The sequence below is a fragment of the Erpetoichthys calabaricus genome, chromosome 17 (assembly GCF_900747795.2).
Source record: "Erpetoichthys calabaricus chromosome 17, fErpCal1.3, whole genome shotgun sequence".
In the NCBI taxonomy this organism is placed as follows: domain Eukaryota; kingdom Metazoa; phylum Chordata; class Cladistia; order Polypteriformes; family Polypteridae; genus Erpetoichthys; species Erpetoichthys calabaricus.
This window is the reverse complement of record NC_041410.2, coordinates 28,570,241-28,592,897: the sequence shown is the minus strand read 5'-3', so window position 1 is coordinate 28,592,897 and position 22,657 is coordinate 28,570,241. Positions and strand designations below refer to the sequence as shown.

Genomic DNA, 22,657 nt, shown 5'->3' with positions numbered 1-22,657 from the left:
AGGAAACTGCTCCAAACTTGGGCGGCGTGGTGGCTCTGAGGCTAAGGATCTGTGCTGGTATGCAACAGGGGCGCTGTACAATGGCTGACCCTGCGCTCTGACCCCAAGGGGTATGCGAAAAACTAACAAATTCCTAATACAAGAAATTGTATAAGGCGAAATAATGAACAACAACAAAAAAAAAAAAAAAAAAAACAACCAGGATTTAGCTGCCTTAACTCGATAGCAGAATGCCAGGAGATGGCGTTCTGGCAGAGATGGGCACGTTAGCAGTCGTCATTATTTTTAGTCAGATCACTCTCCCATAACCTTAATCTTAACCTTAGTGCAACCTAGGTCCTTGATTTACCTCTGTACACGTCCATAAAAGGTTCTTCCGACTCTAGCAATGTATAAGCATAAGAACTGTACTTAACAAAGAGCACATCATACAAGGTGCTTGTATTGCAATAATGGTTGTGCTATCAGTTCTTTGTTCAGACAAAGCCTTTATAGTCATTGAATACACAAAAGACTTCTTAGCATAGAGCTGATAACATGCTAATCTGAAATGCTAAATCTTGATATGGGGAGAGATACCTGATGGTTTTAACCTCTAGGTCAGAGGCCTCCTAGGAGTCTGCATTCCAACAGAATTTCATCTTATATTAAGGCAGTTACAAAAAAACAATACAACTGAAAAGCTTAAAATGATGAAGTACAGTATTAAAAAAAAGGTTCTCCACTACAGGGTCTGCAGCTAGACACTATGGGCGCCCATTGAAGTCAATTCCACCTACTTGTGGCTCCAGGGTGGATGCTACAGGTTGCAAAGATTCATACTTGGAATGTTCTGGAAATGCTGGGCAACAGTGAACCGATCTAACGGAGACAGACCAATATGCGTAAAAAATCTTGTATGTTACGTGATTGATGAAGGCAGAGAAACCATGCGCTGTCAGACGAAATTAAAGTGTTGGCAACATTGTATTTTTTTGGCCATGTGTAAAAGGCAGCTTTGTAATAGCAATCACCACCAAATATTTCTCATATTTTGCATCAAACTTTGAATGCCCTTACAATGCATGAGGTAATATGCAGGTTAATGCATTTCCCCACCGCTCCACGTGACATAATGGTATAGCAAGCTGCATTCTTGTAAACTGGCACACACATAAAGATCATTGCCACGAGTGTGGGTGAGCACTTGTATGTGAATCTCAAACAATATCACAATGTCAACACACAGGTGGTCATGGGTACAAACTGTGTTGTACTAACCAGCATATCACCCTTTGTGGAAGAAATAAATTGGAAATATATTAGCGAAAGACTGCGGTGGGCTGGCACCCTGCCTGGGGTTTGTTTCCTGCCTTGCGCCCTGTGTTGGCTGGAATTGGCTCCAGCAGACCCCTGTGACCCTGTAGTTAGGATATAGCGGGTTGGATAATGGATGGATGGATTAGTGAAAGAATTTGGTCCTCAACTGGGACCTCTTTGAGTCAGGAACCAGCTTGTCTTTAATTTCTCTTCATGAAAACTGAGCACCTTTTACAACAATCTACTAAGGCACAATGTCCTCAGCAGAGGTTGTCAGGAAACAGTCACGGCTCATACTTATTGATAAGTGAGTTTACATTATGTTGCTGAATTAATCTTGAATATTTACTCTGATTGGTTCGTTGGCTTGCACCATCTAACATTGACTTTTGTTTGGTTCATTGGCGTACATACTCAAATAAAAGTCTCATTTATACCATATTCCTGTTGTTCTCAAACATTTCGTAAGTTTGGCTTTTACAATTCTTTTACAATGTTTTCTGTACATGTGACAACTGGCACCTGGGGTAAACCACCTAGAGTATTTTATCTGTTTATCAAATCATTACATTAGTCTGTTCATACTATTTCTAAGACAAATGCTATGTATTTCTTTTAACGTAGACTGCATACCAAAAACTATGTTACCCCTAAATAACCAAGTTACCCCTTGATGGTTCTCTTTATTCTCTAACATCTGAAGATAAGTGCAGCTGAATGGGTGATTGATAGCAAAATGTCACACAATTTAGCTGAGCTTTGCATTTTATGAACCCCTGGAACATTCATATTACACTCCATAAGCCTGGGAAGGTCCAAGAAGGCAGGTGGAGATCCCCAGGATAAATAGAGCCTCACAGAAAATGAAGGGGGATAACAGAGAGAGAGAGAGAGAGAAACGGGATTTGGTTCTGGAAGACGATTGGAAACAGTGAAAGAGTAAACATGTCTTCAGGAACAGAGCAGCCATTGCTAGTTTCAGTAACCGTTATTTCACGAGATTTTTCCCATAGCCTTAACAGCGGGCAGGTGATTGTTCTGTTTGTATTTGAAACTGTCCACCCTCTCCATCTGAGAGCTGTTCATACTGAGGGGATAGTGGTACCTCTATTGTTTTTTTTCTCCCAAAGTCCACAATCAATTTGTCTTGCTGACATTCAGGATAGGTCTGTTGTGCTGACACCGGTGGTACAGACTTCTACTCATTGTTGTTAGAGAAGAGGCCCACCACAGCTGTGTCAACAGCAAACACGATAATGATGTTAGAGTTGCATAAGCAGAGACATGCAGTAATATGTAGAGAGGTAATATAACAGAGAGCTCAGAACACAGCCCTGTGGAGCCCCTGTATTGGGGTTTAGGGATGAAGTGTGGTCTCCTACTGCTAAATGCAGAACTAAAGTCTATAAAGAGCATTCACACATAATTCCCTCTTCTGTTGTCCAGGTAGGCACTGTATGTAGGATAAAGGTGATGGCATCACATGTGGGTCTACTGGAGCAATATGCAAACCATAATGGATCCAGTTCTTTTGGCAGTGAAGTGCATATGCAATTCTTGACTATGCTCTCAAAGCACTTCATTGTTATAGGCATTAGTGCAAAAGGTAGTCATTCAGAGAAGGTGACTTGATTACATAGGTATAGGGATCATTTAAAGCATGCGATCATTCAAAGAGCTGTACATTATAGTTTCAGGCTACATCCATAGGGTGAGATCAGAGTGAGCCATTCCACTTAGTGCCAGCCTATGCAGAGTCTATGGGTGGTGTGATGTAACAGAGGGAGGCATTAAAGTCATTGCATATGACCACATAGAATAACTCTGTGGATAGTGGGTTTCAGACTTCCTGTATAGACTTTCAAACTTTTCTCAAGTAGTTCAGGAATGACTGTGCTATCTCTCTTCCCTTTCTCACTCTTTGGAAGCATGATGTGTATACAATAGAATGAGTTAAATTGAATGTCTCTTATCTCACCCTATGGAGGTAGCCTGCTCACAAGCTCGTGCTCATCACAATGTCTCACTCTCACACCTTATTCCGTGAATGTAATCTGTCTACAGGTTAGCAGTGACCGTAACGTTCCACTCTTTAATTTGCCAAAAGCAGTCATCTTTTAGGGTGCCACTGACTCTACAATCTGTTCTCAATGTCACATTTTGGCATATACTGTCTGTAGACTGGCACCTGAGTCTATCACCTAACTCTGTTCTGTTACTGTGGACATAGCATGCATCCAGCCTGGCATTAATTATAAAGTCTCACCTTCACACCTCACACTTTGACAACAGGCTGGCAGTGATGGTGCCATCTCTTTCACCTACTTCACACTCTCAGTTTAAACTATCCACAGGCTGGCTCTCGGTTTGCCATCTCATGTTATTACACAGTATTTAAATCTGCCCATAACCTAACGTGTCCATCTATCTGCCCGGTCTGTCAGTATTTCTGTTAGGACCTCCATGTACAATAAATCTCTATATATAATCTTCATTTGGATCTTGATCTTTGTTTGTCCGCGAATGAATTAGAAGAAGAAGCACTATATGGCAGTAGAGAGACAGCTAAAACATAGGCATTGCACTAAGAATCTCCTCCAGGCTTATACTACTGAAGACTGTAGTACTGCAGTCACACCTCAAAACACAAACATTCAAACTAAACAAATTGTTATGCTTTAAATTAACTAATCTTTATATATAATCTTCATTTGGATCTTGATCTTTGTTTGTCCGTGATTTCCACGCATGCATAGACCACCGTCCTGTTTAGTACGTTGTTGTTACTCACGGATGTCAACAATGTGCCGGAATAACGAAAGGGGTGGTGGACAGTGTTACGCTGATTAGCTCCTGAGGCCTGGTTAGAGAATGAGATTGCCGAAGATAAAAGGTACGTACCTACGTATCATATGAATGAAAGAAAGACAGTGGGTATAATAAATGACAACGTAACAGCACGTTCCGGAAATTATTATTGTTATGTTGTAGCCGGCGAGTGCTGCGCATCTCACAGTTGTACCGTGGCTTGCTCACATGTCAGTGAAGTGATCCCTGTTTATGCTTTAAAGAGCCTGGATACCTATGTGTCCCCCTTTTATAACCATTGCTCCATGTATATTGCCTTACTCTTTGGATTGCCACAAAGCAACCTGCAAGATTGGAGAAAGGTTGAGAAGAGATCGTGAGAGGAAACGACAGCATCGTGAAAAGGAGACGGACTGTGAACGGAGAGAAGCAGAAATGCTCCTACACCGCCACATAATTACTATTCGGACAGTGATTCCGAGTAGGCCATTCCTATCAAATCAATGTCCAAGGGTTTTCTTTTGTAATTTTGTTTCCCTTATAAAAAATCATAATACTGTGCAACGAAAGGCCCAGTTCATGACTGGCAACCGCGTTTAAACAGGGAGCCCTTCACAGACAACTTTAATACGCGCAACATAGTTGGGCGCACATGGCTAGTATCTAATCATTTTGTATATGTGGGTTTAGAAAACTGGTGGATGGATTTCAAAATCCTCCTCGGGGCTTCATAGGTCATCAGACGTTCAGCTGGCTTTGATTTTTCTTGAGGAAGCAAGTCGTCTACACTCACCTCTTCTTGTTGTGTCTTCCTCTGGATTTGCACTGCTGACACACACGCTCTCATGTAGGCCTCGGCTCTGACATAGTCGGCCTTGTCAGTTCTTGTACTTTTTGGTTCTTCTGTGTACGTTTAGGTCTTCACCATCAAAGCCATGTGTAACTCTCTGGAGTGGTAGTCTGCTGCATAAAGTCATTTCCTTTCTAAAAATATCACAAGTGTGTAAAATTAAACTCATAGATGAACAAAATAAAAAAATATAATTAGAATGTTGTATCATGCCAGATTTAAGTATACAATTTAAAAGAAGATTAATTACAATTTACCAAAGTAGACAGTTTATTCAGTCTGTCATTTTCTAACCTGCTTAGTCCTGAACAGGGTCGCGGTGGGAGCTGGAGCCTATCCCAGCCAGCACAGGGCACAAGGCAGGAACAAACCATGGACTGGGTGCCAGTCCATTGCAGGGCAAACACGCAGACACACAAACCACACACACCGGCCAATTTTGGATTGTCAATTCATCTGCATGTCTTTGGACTGCTGGAGGAAACCCATGCAGACACGGGGAGAACACGTAAACTCCACGCAGGGAGGATGTGGGATGTGAACCCTGATGCCCTTACTGTGAGGCTTTAGCATTACCACTGCGCCACTATGCTAACCACCATTTATTCATGTATACAGTTTCACATGAAAATATTTAGTCAAGCTAATATTTTAAATATATCCAGCTTAGGTTAGGTTAGGTTTCTTTATTTAGTCATGTTTACACAGGAAAACATCAAATTTGCCTTCTCAGTTGCATCTAATAACAAGTAACAGACAGAATGAAATAAAACATACAAATAGAAATAAGAAAGGTTAAGGTAAGGCAGTTAGATAAAACATATCTATACCAAAAAAAAAAAGGTTACAGGATATATATCAAAACCTTAAACATTATCTCCGATATTTCTTATTGAAAAGTCGTATGGCACTAGGAAGAAAGGAGTTTCTGGAGCGATTTGTGTGGGTTTTCAAAGCAACTATCCTTCCTGATTTACTGAAGTTTAGTTCTACATGTAATGGATGTCTGTCATCAGTTGAGATGATTTCCAGTTTCTTTAGCATTGCCCTCTGACACACACTAGTCAAATCATCTACATCAGCCCCAATAACTTTAGCTGCATACTTCGTAATCTGCTGGAGCTTTTTTGAGTTTTGGTTTGTCAGACTATTAAACTAGGCAATGAAACTGAAAGTGATCATGGACTGGATCATACTACAATAGAAGGACAACATGAGGTCCTTGTCTACTTTAAATAGTTTGAGTTTATGGAGGAGAAATAAGCGCTGGTTGCACTTAGAAAATAATTTTTTTGTATTTGTATTCCAGTTAAGATTGTTATCTAGGTAAGTTCCTAAGTATTTATATTCATTCACTATTTCTACCTCCTCTCCCGGAACTACAATAAGTGAACATACAGATTTCTGTCTCTTAAAATCAAATATCATTTCTTTGGTCTTTGTTACATTCAGACTGAGAGAGTTTTTATTGCACCAGATTACCATGCAGTTCACTTGATTTAGATAGTGGCTTTCATCCTCCCCAGATATGCATCCTATGATCAGCTTAATCTATTGTTCACATTTTTAAAAAAATTATTTGGATCTTTAGTTACTTAATAACTTAGAAATGACTTCTTTGAATGATAGCCAGGTTTCTTCATCCAGGTTGTTAATCGCACCATCAAATTCTGCATCAGAAATCAGTTTTCTAATATCAAATCTGGTAAAAATGCCCTCTTTCCATTTAGCCTCAGACAAAGATGGGTACTGCTGGCACAAACACATCAAACAGGCTCCATATTTTGATAGGCTTTGACCAACTGCTTCATCAAACCAAGCTTAATATGAAATGGTGCAGGTAGCAGAACTTTGTCTGGATCCACCATGCGAGGTCTGATGATGTTTTTGGCACCAGACTGTAGTACTTTTCTAGCTGCCCATTGCCTCTGAACCCAATGACAGTTCTTGGCTCTGCTGTCCCAGTCACTGAGAAAACTTGGGAATTGTGTGAGCCAGTGAGATACACAGGACTTTCAGGTCCCCACATATGAACCAATATTGCTCATTGTATCTTCTCAAGAAGATTTTCACAGTTGTAGTTTTCTTTCAAATTAACAGAATGAACAACAGGTGTTGATGCATACTTTTACTGTCATGTAGAGGTGCTCCTCTTTGGCTTTTTTTACGCAAGTCTATAGGTAGTCTTCATTCTTCTGCAATGCCAAGCGTCAACACACTAGGCCACTTACATCAGTGAAGTAAACCATGGATACATCTTCCTTGAAATAAATGTATGGATGTACTAAGTTTTTATCTTTGTAATCAGGATCCCAAGAGCACTGCAAGGACTTTTGGGTAAACCTAGAACTCTTACTAAATCACTAAATATGTTTTGTGAGAAAATGTTACACAATGGAGAAAAATAAGCTTCGTTTTTTAAATTCAGTGCCCAAAAATATATAAAAATCATATACAATTAGATATTTTTTTTCAATGTATACCTGTGTTCTCTTCATAGTCATTGTTATTTGCTGGCTGTCTGTTATATTATCTGGTTGAAGAGTAAATACGCAGTTTGGAAATTATATACCTGATAACAGAAGGACACAAAGCCACTTCATCTACGTATTTACAACTGGACTTTGCCAGAGTGACAATGGTGGCTGTTTTAAATTCAGTGCCCAAAAATATATAAAAATCATATACAATTAGATATTTTTTTTCAATGTATACCTGTGTTCTCTTCATAGTCATTGTCATTTGCTGGCTGTCTGTTTTATTATCTGGTTGAAGAGTAAATACGCAGTTTGGAAATTATATACCTGATAACAGAAGGACACAAAGCCACTTCATCTACTTATTTACAACTGGACTTTGCCAGAGTGACAATGGTGGCTGTTTTTAACAACAACAACAACATTTATTTATATAGCACTGAACTAAAACTCCACATCCTGGTGGCAATGTGATGGGTGTACAGTGACACTATGGTGGGTGGCACTCGCTAGCAGCCGCTCGGGAAAGCAACACCACCAGAAAACGGCTCAGGTAGTTGCGGGATAGGGCGACCTCTTGTGGACCGATGAGAAAAATATTGCAGCACGGTTGCTATTGGTAAAGATTCACACACGCAGTACGTTGTGAAATTCATGCAAGCAGCTCCCCCTTCTGTCTGTTTTCCATTTCAGGTTAGTGGGGGCTTCGCCAGGTTCACAAGGTTACGGAAAACACATCGCAGGGCACAAGCCCCCTTCTAACTGATGTGCACGTATGAGGGAAGAAAATCAGCGTAATCCGTGAACAGCCGAAGCGGCCGGAAACTCCACATAGGCAGTGATCAGGGGTCACATTCCGTCCGGTCTCTTTAAATGAGTTGTTATGTACATTTTCGCTGCACCCGCGAAGGCTAGTATTTCGAGTTCCTGCATCATTATAATTGCCGACCAGATGCTGAATGGAAAAAAAAACAAATGGTGCTACTCGGTGTCGGGTTTGTCGGTTGTTTAACACTCGGATCTCCCCCTCGTATAAATATTAGCGAAATGATTCAATGATTTCCTCGACATTTTCTATTCGCCCATACAACAAAAAATGTGCACAAGGGATAATGAAGGAGGAACCCGAAGGGAGAACAATATTAAAATAAATTTGTGCGATTTTCCCAAACTAATCGATATAAGAAAAAAATAAAGAATTCCACATGTTGACAAATCAAAACCATACCACAGTTTAGATTTCTACTTTGACACTAGAACGCGCCCAATGCTCGCAGCATATTTTCTTTAATGAAGGCACACATATTGCAATGATTCAAAGAAAAATCTGCCTCCAACTCTAGTTTATAATGGCATCAAAACTGTTGCACCACAGCCTTTTTTGCCTTTAACGATTAATCTTTTGTTCTGTGAGCATTTGCTCCTTTGTCAAACACTCGGGCCGTTCATCGATGCCAACATTGCTTTTATCATCAGCAGCGTAAACCGCTAAGTGCACAGATGGCGTTTGCTTGCTTATGCCGTTGTGTTTCATGTGACAGTAATCTAACTCCACGATTTCAAGCGAGCAGTTTTGTCCCGTGCGTGAGACAACCAACGTTGAAGTACGCAAATAAATGATATGTCTTATTCATGTTATTCTTCCGCCACAGACCCCAACGCCAGGAGAGTCAACCCCAGGCTTGCGCATGCTCAAAAACTTTTTTGCGTACCCTACGCCAAGTTTTCCAACGCAACAATTTTGTGAATTTCAAGTGGCGTAAAATTGGCGTAGACGCTCCTCCTTTGCGTAAGCCCGTTTATTAGACATCAGACCGCAGGGTGCCCCTGCAAAGGGCACGTCGATTTCAGGCTGCTATTCTTTACACTTCATTTCATGCTGACATTTTGTAAAATCTTCATCACATTCTGCAGTTATCCTTTAATGACGATTTCATCCGTACATTCTAGTGTCTCAATTTTCATTCTTCATTTCATGCATTCAAGTTCGCCGCCGGTGGCGCAGTGCTAGCGTTGCCGTCTGGTGTTGAAGAGCCCCGGCTTGGCGTCACGGTTGGCTCACTTTTCGTTCTACGCTCTCTTTTTAATTCTTCATTTCACATTCTGGATTCTTAATGTTACTTTCAGGCTGTCACGTTTTCTTCATTCCACGCTCTCGACGTTTAGTGTTTAATTTTGATTTAATGCGTCTGAAAGTCTGAGGTCAAGTTTCTGAATTTTTGATATTGTTATTACAAAAACTGATACACATTTAAAATTGATAGCAGACAGTTAAGGTTTGATCTAAAACTCATAAAATAATATCACCGCTTTAAAATTTGGTACCATCTTATAAAAAATGGATTTGGACATTTTTACATTTAATAGTTACTTTTTAACTGATACAAGCTAAAAAACTAAAGTATGTGGAGGAATCTTTTAGCAGCACTGGAGTTGTACAGTTTGTTATCCATGTTTGATTGTAAGATTTAGAAAGTTGATAGGTTTTTACAGTTTACAGATGGTTGAGTTCAAAATTCTGAAATTTGATCAAAAGATCTTGAAATCTTGGCAAAGGACTTGATATCAAACTTTAAAAAATGAGCTATCTGATGATAAAACATTGAGAAGTTTTTAAAACATGATATCAAATTTAAAGTTTTGATATCAATGTTCTTAAATTATTTGAAAATTCTGAAATTTTTATATCATTTTAAAAAGTGTGATATTGAGTTAAACTACTGTACAAAGTCGTAGTATATTGGAATTCTTGCTCGCAGTCTTTAAAAGAAGAACCATGTAAATGCTACCTGTCATGCTAACTGTATCAAATTTCAAAATGTCCATATCAAAATTCTAAATTATTATGATTTCAAGTTTATGAATGCCTATATCCAAAGGAACACCTAATGCTAACCCTAATTTTATATCAAATTTGAAACCTTGTTATTTTGTTGTTATTCAGTTTAAAAAGGTATGATATACATTTAACTTTTCATCTCAAAAAGTGTGATGAAATGCCAAAAAGACTTTCTAAAGCCTTTTACTCCTTTACCTGCACTTGTGATGAACCTCAAGTTGCACTCCAGCAGCTGTGTGTCTAATTGTTCTCTCGAGCTCGTGGTTTCTCAAGTCTCCTGACACTTTCTCAATCTCTTTGCAGCATAGAGGCCCTCCTGTCACTCTTTCTGGATAGCAGTCCTTAGTTCACCTGCCAGCACATCGGCCCCCCAGCTCCTGTTAACCTCAGGAGGCGTCACCAGACTGGTCTGTTTGTTCACCCCCTGCTGCCAGACTTCCCAGTAATCACAGGGCATTAAACCAGCTGGGCTACAAGAAATTGTGCAAGAGACGGGCGACTCTTTGAGAAAGTTCACCATCCTGCTGCATTCAAACCGTAAGTACAGTAGAACACTGTGCGTCGTAAAAGCAAAGACTTTTAATTAGGAAAATGACACTGCGGTTAAAATCATATAGCTTAACTTGAATCTGATTAAGGTAATTAGAAGGGGATCAAGAATGTGTTTATAATTTAACAGGAAAAAAAATACACAGAGAAGAAAAGAGCTGTAATTAGCTTGGAGAGTCACAAAGGACAATCAAGATTTAATTCACTGATGTTAAAAGCTTGTCAGTGCCATATTGTCAGGGCCAGTGAATAATCAAAAAAAAAAAAAAGCTGGAAGGATATTCAGACTTTTTGATGAATTAAATTTTCAGAATATTAATATTCTCATTTATGAAAAAGTGAATATAATTGTATATTTCTGTGACCATATTTGAGGTCATCATTATTTAGTTCTTTATGATATTTTGTGCTTTATAACACAGCGTTCTCAAACTGGCTGAAAGCAATTCAAGCATACGAGAAGCTGGAGCTTATGCCAGCGGCATCAGCTGAAGGGCAGGAACAAGCCTTGGAAGGGGTGCCACTCCATTTCAGGGTTCACTTTTACACACACCCACATTGGTCCAATCTGGAGTTAAGGTTAGGGTTAGGGTTAAGCTAATCTTCAGGTCGTTAGGATGTGTGAGGTAAACTGGTATACCCGGAGAGAAAAAGACAAAGAGAACATGCAGACTCCATACAGAGAAGAATCAGTCCCAAAGATACTGGAGCTGAGAAGTAGCAGTACTAACCATCACACCGCTATGCCTTATATTTGGATTATTTTCACTACATACTGCATGCAGCCATCTGGGCAGGTGAATGGAAAGGCAGTGTATAAGAATAAATGTGTGTCATTAGCACTAATGCTTTCCTTGCTGTTGCCAGGTTCTCCTGCAGTTGCACTTGCATGCTGTGGAGGAGGCGATTACTGAATTTCCGTTTTGATTCCTGCATTAGTTACCTTAGCAAGCTAACAAAATGGGCGCAACAGGGAGAAAACAAACAGCATAAGAAAACTACAGAAAAAGTCGGTCAGTCATAACCCGCTTAGGGTCGCGGGAGCCTATCCCAGCTAGCACAAGGCAGGAGCAAACCTTGGACAGGACGCCAGTCCATTGCAGGGCAAACACACACACATCCACACACAAGGGCCAATTTAGGATCACCAGTCCACTTAGCCTGCATGTCTTTGGACTGCGTGAGGGAACCGGAGTACCCGGAGGAAGCCCACGCAGACATGGGGAGGACATGCAAACTCCACACAGAGAGGACCTGGAACATGAACTCTGGCCTGGTCTCTTTACCACTGCGCCTACAGTGCTGTCTAAAGAAAAAGTTTAGAGGCTAAAAGGAGTCTTTACCCAGATTCATCAAGATATGATGCACAAAAAAGAGATTTGGCAAAGAAATCTGGAAACGAGCACAATGGTGATAAATTATCACAGAATATTGTGACTCATGAATTCATGGATCTCTAAATCCATTCATCCATTTGCTAAACCTGCTTTATCCAGAGCAGGACCACAGGGAAGCTGGAGCTTGTTTAAGCAAGCATCGGGCACAAGGCAGGAACCATCCCTGGACAGGGTGCCAATCCATAGCAGGGTGCATACTGTAATCAGAATATAAGTTTAATGTCACTGTGCTCTGTACAAAAATTATTTTATAAATCCACTCACATGTACAGGCCAGGCCAAAGTTAGCACACAGGGGCTCTCAGCATTTAGAACTGCTAGGCAAGCATTTGAAGAGAGAAAGGTACAACTATGAAAATGGGCATTGTACTATTTCTGTATGCTAGAGATGAAATTGATTCCTCTCCTTGCCTTGTTTAGAACCTAAGTAAGGGCCTACACGTGGAGAAAACAGTATAAAAGACTTGGACAGCAGCCAAAAACCTCGAAGCCGATGGACTGATGGAAGATTACATCATCCGTCCTGAAAACCCTTCCAGCGCAGCGATGGAAAATGGCAGACTGTACACATCGAGATCCCACCTTGATAAAGTATTGTCATTTGGCTTCCTCTGTCTGTAATGCCGTGTAAACCGTCATTAAAGAAAGCTAAGGGATTTTCTCTTATGTGATTTCTTACCGCCATATCACTATGGGAGAGATATCGCCTTTTAATATTATATCTGTATAGTTTCGGGTTACTTAAAACGCCACAATTACAAAAGAACTTATTCCAACTAGGGAGCTATCGCCCCCTACAGGAAAGACACATAGCTTTGCCAGTCCAGCTAACCTGCATGACCTTAGATTGTGGAAAGAAACTGGAGCTACTGCCACTGCACCATTGTGTTGCACTGATGAGTTCATCAAGTCTCTAATTCCTCAGGAGAACCAAAGCTTGCATGATAGCCCCTAATTGTTCAATCCATTCACTAGTTTCTGGTGAGAAGAAGACTTATTTTACATGGGGATAGTAAACAACAAGAGCGTAAAAGTGCCACATGGGTTGGATGGGCATCCAAACCAGAAGAGGGGATGGTTCCTTACCCGGACAGGAGGCTTCTAGCAGGCAGACAAGCATCCCGGCCAGGGGAGAGAAAGGTGCCAGACCTCGAAGTGATGGCCAGAGGGGATGGACAGCCAGCCCTTTGGAAGTTGAAGATGTCGCTGGGGACTCTTTATTCCCCCAGGATGCTAGATAGCAGTGTCCCTGAATGCTAGAACCCAGTTGGAAACCAGTAGGGCATGCTGGGAGATGGTGTCCAGCGGAGCAGCCCTGCTGGGGTCCATGGGTGCCACAAGTGGGTTGCTGTAGGGAGATGTGCTCCCTGCTGTGTTGGACTTCCATATGACCCCTGGTACCAGAAGTACTCCCAGGTCCAGATTAAAAGGGCACACGCTCCCATGTTCAGGTGAGTCATAGCTCGGAGGAAGGAAGGCAACACTCAACTGGAGGAGGGCAGTGCGGTGGTGAGAGGGAAGGTATTGTGAAGTGAATTTTGGAAAAGAGAGAGAGAACCTGTGCTTTCTACTTTTTACTTTGCACTTAACTAAGGAATTGTGGATATTAAAACCATCCTTTTTTTGAACCCGGGACTGTGGTTGTGTCTTCACACTTGGGGTTTGGGGCTTGTTGGTGCCCAGGTTTCCATTACACACTACAGAAGCATTCAGATCTGGCAAAACTTGAATGTCATGTTCAGAGCGCACTGCATAGAAGGAAAAAAAAATAGTAAAAGTCTGAAGTCACCAGCCTTGCATAAAATGCTGCTGATCTTTAAAGTCCTAGACTGACGTGTCTTTCAGAAAGCTGTGATATCCTCAGCTGTGGTTACACCACAGCCACTGCAGACAGAAACCTACAAATGATCCTGGTTAGGGTGGCTTAACCTCCGGTTTGGAAGATTTATGTCTCATTCACATTTAATCCTCTGTGACAAAGGAGTTCAAATATGTGTGCAAACGTACCAAGAGGATAGAAGCACAACTTTCACTAATGTTTTCTTTGGAAAAATGTGGTCAGGTGTATCAACAAAGACCGGAATGACTACTCGCCTAAAATAGCTGTACAAATGATGGGTCCCCTTCCATATAAGAACTTTAACCCCCATGGGTTGGCTGCCTGTTACATTCCTGGTCCTCTAAAGTTGTCAGCAGGGGCTCATGGTCAAAATAAAAATGCACCTTTGTGAATGTTTGCTATGTGGATACACCAGCCATATGAAGGCACGATAGTACTTGAGACTTTAATGTAAAGAATGACTTCAAGACGCTTGCACCTAAAGAAATACGATTGATTGTTCTAGTTGAGCTCCTCTATTTACTATTTTACTTCATTAATTTGTATGATTAGAACTCAGTAAGTAAACTAGGATCTGGGATACAAGAACAGCTGACATCATAGGTTTAGTACATGGAGCAGATGTGCAAAGTCCACACAGAGATGTGTTAACAGAGACGGCTTAATGATAAAGCTAATCTGCCGTCAGTCATGACAGTAAGCTGACAATTGGTGGTCTATTTACTGCCGTGCTTCCCTGTAACTGGAGAAAGAGAGCTACACTGACATGCTTGCAAGCTGGCATCAAAAGCAGATCCGTCCGATTCAGAGGATAATCACAGCTAATCTGAAGATTACTTGTTTATGAAATAGGCCGGGCAGGATTGAAATCATCGTGATCATTCCTGATCTCTACAAGTGTAATGTATAGTACAGCCCAAAAAAAATTAAATAAATAAACACCTTTTCAAAGTTGTACCTTATCATTTAGTTAGCAAATTGGAGGTAATTATAATGTTGTGTAAGCCTCCTAGAAAGTATTGAAATCGTCAGAAGAAAAATTGAAATGTAGAGATGTCAGGTAATTGGAAGGAACTTCTCTGGGCAGCTCTCTCCTAGGCGGTTTCATGTTGCCGGCGTACTCGCATCGTTTGTGTATTAGCGGCGGGAGGAAAAGTCAAAGGGATACCATTTTGCCGATGTGCTTGCCTCGCTTCTGTATTAGCCGCTAAGTGAGTGACTCTCTCTTCGGATGTTTTGTTTTGCTGATGTGCTCGCCTCGCTTGTGTATCCTCACCGGCAGAGCCCTTACCCCGACTCCAGCTCTCACTTCCGGGCCAGACAGACACACACACTTCCACACACAGACGTTAATATATAAGAAGGGGAAATTAGGCAACATAACAGTCTGAAACCCCTTAACCCAATTCAGGGTCACGGAGTATAAAAGTGATTGCCATCTCTATATATAATCTTCATTTGGATCTTGATCTTTGTTTGTCCGCGAATGAATTAGAAGAAGAAGCACTAGATGGCAGTAGAGAGACAGCTAAAACATAGGCATTGCATTAAGAATCTCCTCCAGGCTTATACTACTGAAGACTGTAGTACTGCAGTCACACCTCAAAACACAGACATTCAAACTAAAATTGTTGTGCTTTAAATTAACTAATCTTTATATATAATCTTCATTTGGATCTTGATCTTTGTCCGCGAATTCCACGCATGCGTAGACCACCTTCCAGTTAAGTACGTTGTTGTTACTCACGGATGTCAACAATGTGCCAGAATAACGAAAGGGGTGGTGGACAGTGTTACGCTGGTTAGCTCCTGAGGCCTGGTTAGAGAATGAGATTGCCGAAGATAAAAGGTACGTGCCTACGTAACATATGAATGAAAGAAAGACAGTGGGTATAATAAATGACAACGTAACAGCATGTTCCGGAAATTATTATTGTTACGTTGTAGCCGGCGAGTGCTGCGCGTCTCACAGTTGTACCGTGGCTTGCTCACATGTCAGTGAAGTGATCCCTATTTATGCTTTAAAGAGCCTGGATACCTATGTGTCCCATTTTTATAACCATTGCTCCATGTATATTGCCTTACTCTTTGGATTGCCACAAAGCAACCTGCGAGATTGGAGAAAGGTTGAGAAGAGATCGTGAGAGGAAACAACAGCGTCATGAAAACGAGACGGACTGTGAACGGAGAGAAGCAGAAATGCTCCTCCACCACCACATAATTACTATTCGGTCAGTGATTCCGAGTAGGCCGTTCCTATCGAATCAATGTCCATGGGTTTTGTTTTGTAATTTTGTTTCCCTTATAAAAAATCATAATGCTGTGCGACGAAGGGCCCAGTTCACGACTGGCAGCCGCGTTTAAACAGGGAGCCCTTCACAGACATGACGCTGTCGTTTCCTCTCACGATCTCTTCTCAACCTTTCTCCAATCTCGCAGGTTGCTTTGTGGCAATCCAAAGAGTAAGGAAGAACCAATGCTTCTTTCTTGAACTCCAAACGCCGACTGATGGAAAATCACAGAAGTGTGTCCGACTTATATACTCTGACTGCCGACTCCAAGAAGTGGGTGAACATTCGATTTGGACGAAGTGCTGCCAACGACGGTCGATAGAAACACAAAAAACCACAGTCTTGACAATGAAGCAGGTGTCGACGCCAGATCTAAACACAAGCACGGTGTCGACGCCAGATCTAAACACAAAGAGTGGTATCGACAGTGTTTGTAAACAAAAGTAACAACCAAGGTGTTGTGTATTTAGCCAGTACAAACAGCACGTGGTCTCCTTTAGTTCAATCCTCTTTAACCACCACACTCCAACCTCATCCAACGATCCTCCCCCTCACTTCCTGTCCTCCTCCATCACTACTGCCCTCTACTGAACACAGCAGGAACACCACACAAGGCAGTGAATTCGCAGACAAACAAAGATCAAGATCCAAATGAAGATTATATATAAAGATAAGCAGAATTTTAAAGTCAATCCTGAATGACACAGGTAACCAGTGTAGTGACATCAAAACTGGAGAAATGTGCTCAGATTTTCTTTTACTGGTTAGGATTCTAGCAGCTGCATTCTGCACTAGTTGCAAACGATTTATGTCTTTTTTGGGTATTCCTGAGAGGAGTGCGTTACAGTAATCTAGTCGACTGAAAACAAACGCGTGAAGTAATTTCTCAGCATCTTTCAATGATATAAGAGGTCTAACTTTTGCTATGTTTCTTAAATGAAAAAATGCTGATTAATATGTGATTTAAAATTCAGATTACAGTCAACAGTTACCCCTAAGCTTTTTACCTCCGTCTTGACTTTTAATCCTAATGTATCCAGTTTATTTCTAATAGCCTCATTGTATCCATTATTGCCAATCACTAACATTTCAGTTTTTTCTTTATTTAGTTTCTTTAGCAGAGACTACACTTCCTGAGGGGGCTGAAGAGAGCAAGTCTTCCCCCTTCCATCCTCACCATGTTCTACAGAGGCACCATTGATAGTGTTCTGACCTGCTGCATCACGGTCTGGTATGGCAACTGCAACATATCCGACCGCATGCACCTGCAAAGGATAGTGAAGACAGCAGAGAACATTATTGGGGTGCCTCTCCCTTCACTACAGGACATATTTTACAAACGCAGTGTCTGCAGGGCCTGCAGCATTGTGCAGGACCCCTTACACCCCCTCACATGAACTTTTCACACTTCTGCCATCCAAGAAAAGATACTGCAGCATCAGTCAGACAGCATCAAGTGGTCAGACTTCTTAACACCAGGCTGCCCCCTGGGATCTTCCACACTGCCTCAACCACCTCTAAAAACTGAACTTTTATACATGTGAGCCACTTTTCTGCAAAGACTAGTGAGCATGTAGAAAAGAACTGAAAATCTCATACTGACCTTTAAGTATTTTGACATTCTTGATATCCTTCTGCTGTGAAACATCCTGACCTGTCATCGTTTACACGTAGGGTTACCACTTTTAATACAAAAAAATAAGGGACGCATACGTATTGATTCAAAACGGGACGCGCAATTTCATTCTCAAATACGGGACGATTCCGTATTTTAAAGGACGGGTGGCAACCCTATTTACACGTCTTAAACAACTATTATCATACACTGATCATTTCTGTATTATCTATATCTATTATTTATTTATTATATTACGTATATATTGACTTTATTTTTGTATCTAGATGCAAATACCATAAATTGCATCAATGTTCATATTGCTTACTATACGTCAACATTGCTGCTACTTAATTGTCTTGTCTTTGCACAATGTCTTGTCTTGTTTGTATTTTAATTTTAATTCTAATTCTATTTTTAACTTATAATTTGCACTTCATGTTCTTACACTGTGGACCCTGAGCTTCGCAATTTCGTCTATCTGTATACTTATATATGGTTGAGATGACAATAAAGTTCGCTTTGAGTTGACTTAAGGCATTTGGACCTTAGATTCTGAGGCCGTGGGTTCCGATCGTGCTGCCACTTCACAGGCCTGTGCTGCAACAATTGGAAATAGTAACAGATATGTAACCAATTGTATCACGAATGTTGTAAGTGGATAAATAAGCAAATGATTATTCCCAGTTATTTTCCCAGTGTCAGTGTGTTGACCGCGGTCTGAACTGTGCAGTGGCTGCCCTGATAAGCTTCGGTCCCCTGCGACCCTTAATTTAATTAAGTAGATTTGTTTGGTACAATATAAGAGAATTAAACAGGATAGAAACCCAGCGAGGATGTCACGGTGCCGCTGTGGTTAGCAGTGACTTCACACAGCTCCAGGACGCTATGCTCAAATCTCAGCCTGTGCGGAATATGCAAATATTTTCTTTGGCTGTAAATAAAATTAGAACTGACAGTGGATAAGTGCCAAGGACCAGCGTCCCGTCTAGCATTTGTTCCTGCCTTTGCCCCCGATCCACTTGGGACAGCGTCTGTCTCCCCGTTGCCCACGATTGGACAGACTGGAATCCGGAAATGGAAAAATGGAAAGGAGTAGCCCCGATGGGCCCACGTGACCAAGGTGATGAGGCGAGAACATCGCAGCTCTGGTCTGTCAAACCACGATTTGGAATTCAACATACAGTGAAGGCCACTAGGGGGCAGGAGAATCGCTTGGTCCCTTCGCTGGCTTTCGATCCCGAAGGAGAAAACTTTTTCTTTTCTTTTTCATTGTCAGTGTGTACACGTCATGGAAAGTATTGCACTCGCCTCGGACCGACAAGTCGCCTAATCGTGACGATGAGGCCGGAATGAGAACGGCGTGGAGACTCATTCACGACGGACCTTTCCCACTGGAAGAAAAATAGGAGAGAGAGGAAGGAAGGCGCTTTTTTGTTGTTTAAGGAAGCGACTTTACAAAGGAATCGTGTGTCACCCACAATGCACTAGGGAATACGAACTACTCGTCTCCGAGTCGGACGCCACAGCTTGTCTGCTGACTTTTGTTTTGGGGTGGGGGATTGTTGTTGTTTCACTTGTCTTGGAGCTTCGGGGGGAAAAAAAAAGAAGGGAACCGGCAAGGCGCCAGGATGAAGGCACGCGCCCGGGTGTCAGCGGTGCTCTCGTGAACATGCCGCCGACTGCGCCTCGTATTATCGGGAGGCCTGGCTGGAGGTAAAGTCGCTGCTGACGTGACGCTCTCACCCCCGTTTTTTTTTTTCCGTCCTGCCGCCGACTCCGTGGCTCGCGTCGGGTAACGAGCCGCCAGTGCAACATGAAACGCAAGCGGAGAGCGATCGCCTGACCTGTCTTTGACACGAATCCGCCTTTATTTTTGTGAAATCGCACGGTAACGGGACGTCCGTGTCGGGTTACTCAGTTAGATGAGCTGCGCCTCATTTTCAACACGTCCCAATAACAAGCGGATAGAATCGTGTGAGAGCCACAGGACATTGGTGACACCCTGCTGATCCCAAGGGTTTAAACACACTGACATTTATTGTTGTTTTTTATTTTTTGTTCACTTGGAGCAAAGCCTACTTTCTGCGGGCTTGAGCATTCCGAAATGTAAAAGGACAGTTGAATTCCATGACTTGTTCGTGATCATTCCGAAATTTTAAAGTGCTGACTGTTTGATTTCTTTCGTTTCTTCCTAGACGGGTGACCTTTACATATTTTGTTTTTTTTTTTTGAGAAAAGTAACTTCAACAAAGCCTCCCCGTCCAGTTCCTCTCTGCTGTTATTTATTTATGAGGAGGGCCACTGCATATCACTTTTTGCTCAGCAGGAGGCTTGCTGAACGTTTTGTTAACTTTATCTGAAGCCTTAGATTTACTGGAAAAAGTAACCTTTTTGGCATAACCATGTCTGTAAAAGCCAAGGCACTTTACAGCTTCCAAAGTGAAAACAAAGAGGAGATCAGTATTTATGAAAACGAGGAGCTTGTCATATTTGATGAGAACTCCCTGGATGGATGGCTTCAGGGTCAGAACAGTCGAGGCGAGAAGGGCTTGTTTCCTGCTAGTTATGTGGAAATCATTAAACCGCAGTCTAATTGTGGCTTTGTGGACTACTCCGCCAGCCCATCTAGCAGCAGTGATGCATCCTTCTTCAGCGCTGCAAGTTCGCCGCCTTTCTACCATCAACGAGGATACGATGACGAGGATGACGACGACTGGGATGACTGGGATGATAGTTCCACTGTAGTGGAGGAACAGTCTAGACCAGAGGATGGCGCCAATGGATATTCCAAGCCGCATTTTGCCAATTCCAGTGTGCAGTACAGGGTTAAACCCACCCTGGAGCATCAGGACAGTATATCGAGTTCAAAGAGGGGTAGTATGGTGGGTAAGAATCTGAACCGCTTCTCGAACTTTGTTCGATCAGGCGTAGAGGCCTTCGTTTTGGGGGATGTGCCAGTCATTTCTAAAAATGTAGAATCATACACAATTGAGATGAGCGGGCAAGGTCCACAGTGGAAGGCCAATCCTCAGCCGTTCATGTGCTCCATTGAGGAGCCCACCAAACAGACCAAGTTTAAAGGTATTAAGACCTACATTTCCTACCGCGTCACCCCGAGCCACACTGCAAGGCCAGTTTACAGACGCTATAAGCACTTTGACTGGCTTTATAACCGACTACTTCACAAGTTCACAGTCATCTCTGTGCCTCACCTACCTGAGAAACAGGCGACGGGTCGCTTTGAAGAAGATTTTATTGAAAAGCGTAAGAGGAGGCTCATCCTCTGGATGAACCACATGACCAGCCACCCGGTCCTCTCACAGTATGAAGGCTTTGAGCACTTTCTACAATGCGGCGATGACAAGCAGTGGAAACTGGGGAAGCGTCGAGCTGAAAAAGATGAGATGGTAGGCGCAACTTTTCTGCTTACTGTCCAGATTCCGACTGAGCATCAGGACTTGCAAGACGTGGAGGAGCGTGTTGACTCGTTCAAGGTGTTTGCGAAGAAGATGGACGACAGCGTTCTGCAGCTCACCAACGTGGCTACGGAGCTTGTCCGCAAGCACGTGGGTGGCTTCCGCAAGGAATTCCGTAAGCTTGGAAATGCCTTCCAGTCAGTGAGCCAGGCTTTTGGTTTGGACCCACCCAACTGCTCCGATGCCCTCAACAAAGCCATCTCGGCCACTGGCCAAACGTACGAGGCTATTGGAGAATTGTTTGCAGAGCAGCCCAAGAATGATTTGTACCACATGCTGGACAAGCTGTCTTTGTACCAGGGTTTACTGTCCAACTTCCCAGACATCATCCATCTTCAGAAAGGTAGCGTTCTTTTCTTTTCATTTCCTAGTCTTTTTTATTTAATTTATTAGTAGAGGGTGGAGGTTGGCGTTGTTACTTTTGGGGTTGTGCTTTGTCATATGCAGCGTTTTAGAGAAGCCTCATGGGAATATGATGCTGGCAGAGACTCCAACGGGATATTTTGTTCTGTGCTGCTGATATTGGGTCCGTTACCGTCTAGTTGTTTAAATCAATAAGCCACTTGCCAGGGCTACTGTACATTTGTGGAAAGGTGTCGGGAAGGCAGCAGTTTTAGTTTCTAGGTAAAATTTAAAAAAAGAAGTGCATGTGGTGGTCCAAGAGTTGCCAAATTTTTTAACTAGCCTGTCAGTGGGGGCTTTTCTTGTTGCAGTCATATACACAAGGATTTGTTGGTGCCTTCATTTTTACAGATGTTTCTCTTTTTGTTTTCATGTCTCACTGTGAAGTGAAAGTGGAAGTTCAGCCTTTTTTTGTGAGGTGCGCTCAAACAGACCCAATTCTCAGCTGAACTTTGATTCTTCAATTAATAAGCAATACTCGATTCAGTATAGTGACTTTCACTGGTCTCCCACTGCCACTCGGGTACATGTAATAAATCAAACCCACCAAAATGATGAAAGTAGAAGTTGATCTGCAGACACCTCTCATTGGTGCCACTGGCTTGGTGATGGAGTGCTCTGTTAAAGTCACTACAGCATTTAGGATCTTTTAGCATAAACTGCAGAGAGTCTGAGTTTATGGAGTATCTTTACATCAAGCTTCATCACAAGTCGTTGGCAAAGATGTGCTGCTTTGGCATGCACTTGCCTTTCAACATTCCAGTCACACTCCATTTTTATTTTAATTTTCACTACACTTCTACATGTAGAA

At 42.0% G+C, this 22,657-nt stretch overlaps 1 protein-coding gene across 1 annotated transcript in view; it reads left to right on the top strand.

The window, feature by feature from the left end:
* The first annotated feature begins 19,099 nt into the window (after nt 1-19,099).
* snx33 (sorting nexin 33) overlaps nt 19,100-22,657 on the top strand; it is a 31,058-nt gene continuing 27,500 nt past the window's right edge. The window contains exon 1 of the mRNA XM_028822480.2: nt 19,100-21,787. Coding sequence (XP_028678313.1) covers nt 20,371-21,787 — 1,417 coding nt within the window. The 5' untranslated portion in view covers nt 19,100-20,370. The remainder of the gene's footprint in view (nt 21,788-22,657) is intronic.